Genomic DNA, 8,045 nt, shown 5'->3' with positions numbered 1-8,045 from the left:
TTATGATTACTGGGCACACAAATAAATGGGATTTCTACCGGGTGTGGAACTAAACCATAAGTCAGACTGCATTTTGACTGTGTGGGAAGTTTTGACTGATTCCCATTTCCTCAAGCCGTCGATGCACGACCCCATAACCCCATGACCCCATGACCCCGTGGCAGGGCTGTTCCACGATCAGCCAGTCCTTCATTGACCTTTCATTGTCCACTTTTCCTCCTCTCTGTGTCTCAAGCGTCTGACGCCAATTTCTCCTCCATGCCTCCGTCTTTGTGTTTATCGTACTCAAATCCACGCGTCGGCCAAGACTGAAACTAAACGCTGGCACGGATTATTTTACTGAGTTACCTCACGGCACTCTGACAAATCATTTGGCTGCACATTCTCTCAAACATCTCTGAACATTGGTCTGTTATTATGGTCCCTAGCCAACAGCACTGTAGCGTCGCGGAGGCACAGAGAAAGGAGCCACTCTTCCCATGTACCTGGGAGACACGTCTAGGGAAAACACCATTGGTTTCCAAGCGTCAGCTGCTTGTCGCGGCGTGGTCCAATGGAAAGAGACGTCCCGTGCGTCTACACGCTGCTCGTGTGGTCTCTGGAGGCGGAGCTGAAGGACGGCTCCGCCTCCGTCTCCGTCTCAGGCTCCGCCTCCAGCAGCGCCCCGACGTCGGGACACTCGGACGCCCGGCGCGACGCGGCCTCCACCTGTGTGCCGTCGTCCGTGACGTCCTCCGGGTCCACCGCCAGCCGCCCGGTTCCGTCCGCCACCCGTCCGCCGCCGCCGTTACGGCAGTTGCTGTTGCGGTCCACGCCCCCTTTCCGGTGGGGGGGCGGGCGCGGCAGGAGGGGGGTGGCGCCGTACGACGATGGGGGCGGGGGGAACAGGGAGGACTTGCAGCCGGGGGGGGCGCTGGGCTCCGTCTGGTAGCGGCAGCGGATGTAGCAGGAGAAGGCCCGGCGATAGGTCTTGTTGAACAGGGTGTAGACCAGCGGGTTGACCCCCGAGGAGATGTAGCCGACCCACACGAAGACGTTCAGCAGCTCGGCCAGCAGCGGCTCGTCACAGGAGGAGCGGCACAGGACGAAGGTGACGTTGGTGATGAAGAAGGGGCACCACATGATGAGGAAGAGGAAGAACACGATCCCCAGGACCTGGGAGGAGGAAGAGGAAGGACACGGAGAGAGCGTTAGAGCAGAACAGCAGGCAAGTCAAGTCATTTATTTATAAAGCACGTTTAAGAACTCAAGAGCCAACCAAAGTGCTGTACAATCAAAGCGTAAAATGTCATAATATAAAATACAAAAATACAAAAAGGCACAGCAGGACAAGACAGTACATTCAGAAAGTAGGACAACAGTAGGTCAACACAGGGATAGGGGAGCACAAAGTACAGTATAGCACACAGGGGACAGAGGAGCACAAGAAGAGATACAAGGGGGAGGGGGCAGGATACAATTGCGGAGCTAATGATGCTAATGATGGAGCATTGCCGTCGGTTGTGTGATAGTAAAGGGTTAACCTTCTGTCGTGTGCCAGTGAAAGGGTTAAAGGGGTCATTAACCGTTTAAAGGCCCAAGACCTTTTCAAAGTCAGCAGTAGTTGGTCACCGTTGGAAAGCCGAGGACCCTGAGGAACCATTTGAGACGCAGCTCGCCGTCTTATTATTAATATGCAATGAATTGTGTTCATTAAAATGGACTATTAAAATTATAGACACAATCTTTGCCTAATGATAGCCATTGCAATGCTCAATTATGTATCATATTAATATCCTATTAAGACACCAAGACCTTTCAAAAACATTTGACATCTGGAGATTTCTGGCAAAAAATATCAGTTTTTGAAATAGTTCAGAAACCCCCCCCACATGGAGGTCACAAGAGGTCACACATGGAGGTCACAAGAGGTCACACATGGAGGTCACACATGGAGGTCACAAGAGGTCACACATGGAGGTCACAAGAGGTCATTTTATACAATGAGGTCAAATAACAACAAAAATGCTCTCACTACAATGTAGGGCTGTACCGAATGCTTCGAAGCTTCGATCATAATGTTGACATTCGAATTCTAAATCAACATTCGAATTTTTAATTTTTAATAAATTGTTTTAAATGTTTTTTTTGTGTCTATTCAATCTGTTTAAACCAATGGGGGTTTTCTTCACAGTTGCAGTTAAAGATTAGGCTACACTAATATTATAATATTATACTGTAAGACGTCACCACCACTTTCATACCAACCGTGCCCTTATTGGATTATTTATGTTGACGAAACTGAGTTATATTTATTAAAGAAAGTTGATTTAATAAAAGAAAAATACTAATTTAATCAGATGAATCACTTGAATCACTTGAGCCCGATTGACAGTCGGGCTCGCGGGATCCACAGAGCTTAGACCAGCACCAGCAGAACCCTGGGAGCAGCAGAACCCTGGGAGCAGCAGAACCCTGGGACCAACAGAACCCTGGGACCAGCAGAACCCTGGGACCAGCAGAACCCCCCTCATTGGTCAGTGCTCACCTTGGAGGCGCGCCTCTCGTTCTTGATGGCCTGCATCATCCCCCGTCTCCCGTGGCAACCGCTGTGGTCCCCACCCCCCCTCCCCGCCCCCCTGGCGGCCGGCGAGTTCAGCTGAGAGGCCCCTCCTCCCTGCACCTCCGCGCTGCCGATGATGCTGATGCCGTCGGACGGCGAGGTACTTAGCAGCGTGTGAGGCCCCGCCCCTTTCAGGCAGCCCAGAGTGTTCCGCCTGCTCCGGGTGGGAGGGGCCAGCGGGGGCTCTGAGGGGGAGGGGCACATACAAAATATGTAAATATATACACAGTGTGGGAGGGGCACATTCAAGATATGTAAATATATACACAGTGTGGGAGGGGCACATTACAGATATGTAAATATATACACAGTGTGGGAGGGGCCAGTGGGCGCTCTGAGGGGGAGGGGCACATTAAAGATATGTAAATATATACACAGTGTGGGAGGGACGCGTGTATATTTTCCCTAAAGGAGTTGCAGTGCCGCGTTCGGGTTCTGCGATCTGATTGGCCACTGACGTACGCTCTCTCTACGCCCAAACAGCGTGTTACGCTAGTTCTGCCTCTAACCTCTAACAGCCTGCAGCCTGCTAGCATTATCCAATTCATATCAATCGAAATAACGTATTGTTTTCATCTCTCTATATTAACGTCCCACAAGCCCCAGACCACCGTCCTGCGAGCCCCAGACCACCGCCCCCAGAGCCCCAGGCCACCGTCCCCCGAGCCCCAGGCCACCGTCCCCCGAGCCCCAGGCCACCGTCCTGCGAGCCCCAGACCACCGCCCCCAGAGCCCCAGACCACCGCCCCCAGAGCCCCAGACCACCGTCCCCCGAGCCCCAGGCCACCGTCCCGTGAGCCCCAGGCCACCGTCCCGCGAGCCCCAGACCACCGCCCGCGAGCCCCAGACCACCGTCCTGCAAGCCCCAGACCACTGTCCTGCAAGCCCCAGACCATCGTCCCGCGAGCCCCAGACCACCGCCCCGCGAGCCCCAGACCACCGTCCTGCAAGCCCCAGACCACCGCCCCGCGAGCCCCAGACCACCGTCCTGCAAGCCCCAGACCACCGTCCTGCGAGCCCCAGACCACCGTCCTGCAAGCCCCAGACCACCGTCCCCCGAGCCCCAGACCACCGTCCTGCGAGCCCCAGACCACCGTCCTGCAAGCCCCAGACCACCGTCCTGCAAGCCCCAGACCACCGTCCTGCAAGCCCCAGACCACCGCCCCGCAAGCCCCAGACCACCGTCCCCCGAGCCCCAGACCACCGTCCCCCGAGCCCCAGACCACCGCCCCACGAGCCCCAGGCCACCGCCCCGCGAGCCCCAGACCACCGCCCCGCGAGCCCCAGGCCATCGTCCCGCGAGCCCCAGACCACCGCCCCGCGAGCCCCAGGCCATCGTCCCGCGAGCCCCAGACCACCGTCCCCCGAGCCCCAGACCACCGCCCCACGAGCCCCAGGCCACCGCCCCGCGAGCCCCAGACCACCGCCCCGCGAGCCCCAGGCCATCGTCCCGCGAGCCCCAGACCACCGCCCCGCAAGCCCCAGACCACCGTCCCGCAAGCCCCAGACCACCGCCCCGCAAGCCCCAGACCACCGTCCTGCGAGCCCCAGACCACCGTCCTGCAAGCCCCAGACCACCGTCCTGCAAGCCCCAGACCACCGCCCCGCAAGCCCCAGACCACCGTCCCCCGAGCCCCAGACCACCGTCCCCCGAGCCCCAGACCACCGCCCCACGAGCCCCAGGCCACCGCCCCGCGAGCCCCAGACCACCGCCCCGCGAGCCCCAGGCCATCGTCCCGCGAGCCCCAGACCACCGCCCCGCAAGCCCCAGACCACCGCCCCGCAAGCCCCAGACCACCGTCCCGCGAGCCCCAGACCACCGCCCGCGAGCCCCAGACCACCGTCCCGCGAGCCCCAGACCACCGCCCCGCAAGCCCCAGACAACCGTCCCGCGAGCCCCAGACCACCGTCCCGCGAGCCCCAGACCACCGCCCGCGAGCCCCCGGCCACCGTCCTGCGAGCCCCAGACCACCGTCCTGCGAGCCCCAGACCACCGTCCTGCGAGCCCCAGGCCACCGTCCTGCGAGCCCCAGACCACCGCTCGCGAGCCTCAGGCCACCGTCCTGCGAGCCCCAGACCACCGCCCTGCGAGCCCCAGACCACCGCCCCACGAGCCCCAGGCCACCGTCCTGCGAGCCCCAGACCACCGCCCCGCGAGCCCCAGACCACCGCCCCGCGAGCCTCAGGCCACCGTCCTGCGAACCCCAGGCCACCGCCCCGCGAGCCCCAGGCCACCGTCCTGCGAGCCCCAGACCACCGCCCTGCGAGCCCCAGACCACCGCCCCGCGAGCCCCAGACCACCGTCCTGCGAGCCCCAGACCACCGCCCCGCGAGCCCCAGACCACCGTCCCGCGAGCCCCAGACCACCGTCCCGCGAGCCCCAGGCCTGGTAGAATAAGTGCCAAGAACCGTGGGAAGTGATGCAAACTGTCTTGTCGTGTTTTGAACATTTATGTTGTGTTGATGGAATCACGTTAATATAGAGAGATGAAAACAATACGTTATTTCGATTGATATGAATTGGATAATGCTAGCAGGCTGCAGGCTGTTAGAGGTTAGAGGCAGAACTAGCGTAACACGCTGTTTGGGGGTAGAGAGAGCGTACGTCAGTGGCCAATCAGATTGCAGAACCCGAACGCGGAACTGCAACTCCGTTAGGGAAAATATACACGCGGGAGGGACACATTAAAGATATGTAAATATATACACAGTGTGGGAGGGGCACATTAAAGATATGTAAATATATACACAGTGTGGGAGGGGCACATTACATATATGTAAATATATACATAGTGTGGGAGGGGCACATTAAATATATGTAAATATATACACAGTGTGGGAGGGGCACATTGAAGATATGTAAATATATACACAGTGTGGGAGGGGCCAGTAAAAACCTGCACTAAACAGAGAGAGGATTTGAATCAAGAAAGTGTACACACACACACACACATGCACACACACACACACACACATGCACACACACAACATAAACACCATATTCTCTCTGTAACTGCAGCTATGGTTAACAGTTGGTTAATATAGTTATTTATGTTTACAATTTATATGCTTATTTTGTATAATAGTAATGATACACTCAATTACTTTTCAATGTATTTCTTATTTGTTTTTATATAAGATACATATTAGTGGCGCACTGTTTTTTCTATTTTATTTGTGCAATTACCACATCTCACGAGAGTTGACACCCCTGGTATCCGGTGACGTGTTTCCGCCTTCTCTCTTGCGTTGGAACTATGAACTTGAGTGGTAATGAAATTACCTGCCGTTCTAATAACTAAAGAACAAGCCATCAAGCCAACGTATCAAGACAATCTTCCAAGAAACTGACAAAAGACACACTACAGTAAAGCATCGATGTTCTCATGTACTGGCACGCAGCCAATAAGGTATTGATTGATGGAGATAACAATTGTGGTGTGTATGTATAGTGACTTTCCAACCATTGTTAATGGACTTGATAGTAATGGTATCTTTTGTATGCATTTGTACTCATACAGATTTTACGATTTGGATGAAGTTTTGGATGCTTCTTCATTAAAATCAGTTCAAGAAATCAACTTGTGTTTTGCGTCGTGCCCGAGGATGTCACACTCTCAATATATCCCAATGAAATTAATTGTTCTATGGCTTATTTTCACTGCAGCCATTTGGTGTCCCACATGTTATCAATGTAATAGAATTAGGGCTGTCAGTTTATCACGTTAATTAGATTAATTAATTACACAGCAAATTATCGCGTTATGAAAATTAACTCAAAATTAATTAAAGAAAAAAAAAAACGTTTTAAATTTTCTTTTAAATCTCATTCATTCCATAAGAACATAGAATAAACATTAACAGACTTTTTTTTTAAATGGTCCATTTGCATGTTCTTGGTATCTGATTCTAGGGACATCTATGGATCTCAGGGAATGTATTCCCAGTGTCAGAAATGCGTGTAACTGTTCCGCAACAGTAAGTGACTTCCGGGGTAGGCCTGATTGGCCCCGACAGGCACGTGACGCGCAACTTTCTCTGCCGCGCGGCACGCTCCGCGGAGCCGAGCGGCAGAGCTTACGGAATTACGTAACCGTCCAAATACGCCATGACTCTCATTTGGCGCTATAGCTCACCTGGCAGAGCAGCGGTCCTGCGATCCTGCGGTCCGTTGTTGGTGAGTTCGAATCCCATCAAATCTTTTTTTTTGTACGTGATTTTTTTTTTAACGTGTATTCTTTCGCCGGTTAAGGTTAGGCATGGTTAAGGTTAAGGTTAAGGTTAGGCATTGTTTCGGAGTTGGTTAAGGTTAGAACGGTTAAGTTTAGGCGCTGTTAAGGAGCTGGTTAAGGTTAGAGTTTGTCTTAGAGAATGGCAATATTCTTTCTATGGTTAAGGTTAGGCATGGTTAAGGTTAAGGTTAAGGTTAGGCATTGTTTCGGAGTTGGTTAAGGTTAGAACGGTTAAGTTTAGGCGCTGTTAAGGAGCTGGTTAAGGTTAGAGTTTGTGTTAGAGAATGGCAATAGACAGCCTATTTCCGCGCGACAGCTCTCAGCAGCCTCGTTGCGCGTCCTGAGTTTGCCGCGTCACGTGCCTGTCGGGGCCAATCAGGCCTACCCCGGAAGTCACTTACTGTTGCGGAACAGGTACACGCGTCAGAAATACTGTGTCTGTTACTAGGCTTGAGTAAATTGTAATGAACCAAATGAGAATATCAATTAAAATTTTATTTTTTTTATCTTTGACTGTGAATAACACCATGCTACAATTGACCAGACCTGAAAAATCTAAGCAAATTAATAAATGGAAGATGATTAAACAGAAGGTTTTGTAGGTACAGTACTGAATTCTGCCATCCGGACAAATGCTATTTGAAATATGAATATAGAATATAGAATATCAGGCCTAAAATGGTTATGCGATTGAAATGCGATTAATTAGATTAATTAATTACAAATCCTGTAATTAATTAGATACATTTTTTTATCGCCTGACAGCACTAAATAGAATGCGTATTAGGAGGGACACCAAATGGCTGCAGTGTTAGTGTTACTAGGAGGGACACCAAATGGCTGCAGTGGGGACAGTGTTACTTGAAGGGACACCAAATGGCTGCATTGGGGACAGTGTTACTAGGAGGGACACCAAATGTCTGCAGTGGGGACAGTGTTATTAGTAGGGACACCAAATGGCTGCAGTGTTACAGTGTTACTAGAAGGGACACCAAATGGCTGCAGTGTTAGTGTTACTAGAAGGGACACCAAATGGCGGAAGTTGGGACAGTGTTACTAGAAGGGACACCAAATGGCTGCAGTGGGGACAGTGTTACTAGAAGGGACACCAAATGGCTGCAGTGTTACACGTGAAAACAAAATACTATACATACTATGTGATCTGTTTTTCCATTTCCACAAAGTGTGATATATATAATATAGATATTGTA

General features: G+C 52.5%; 1 protein-coding gene across 1 annotated transcript in view; it reads right to left on the bottom strand.

Moving 5' to 3' along the window:
- Nucleotides 1–576: 576 nt before the first annotated feature.
- The window catches only part of htr2cl1 (5-hydroxytryptamine (serotonin) receptor 2C, G protein-coupled-like 1), a gene marked incomplete at its 3' end in the record, with an annotated part of 48,541 nt that continues 41,072 nt past the window's right edge, over nucleotides 577–8,045 (bottom strand). The window contains 2 exon segments of the mRNA XM_084312101.1: nucleotides 577–1,155; nucleotides 2,528–2,785. Of these exon segments, the coding sequence (XP_084168227.1) occupies nucleotides 577–1,155; nucleotides 2,528–2,785 (837 nt within the window).

This window comes from Notolepis coatsorum (assembly GCF_963971535.1).
Source record: "Notolepis coatsorum genome assembly, chromosome: 4".
Lineage (NCBI taxonomy): Eukaryota > Metazoa > Chordata > Actinopteri > Aulopiformes > Paralepididae > Notolepis > Notolepis coatsorum.
Note: the sequence above shows the minus strand (reverse complement) of the source record. Positions and strands in the feature narration are given on the sequence as shown.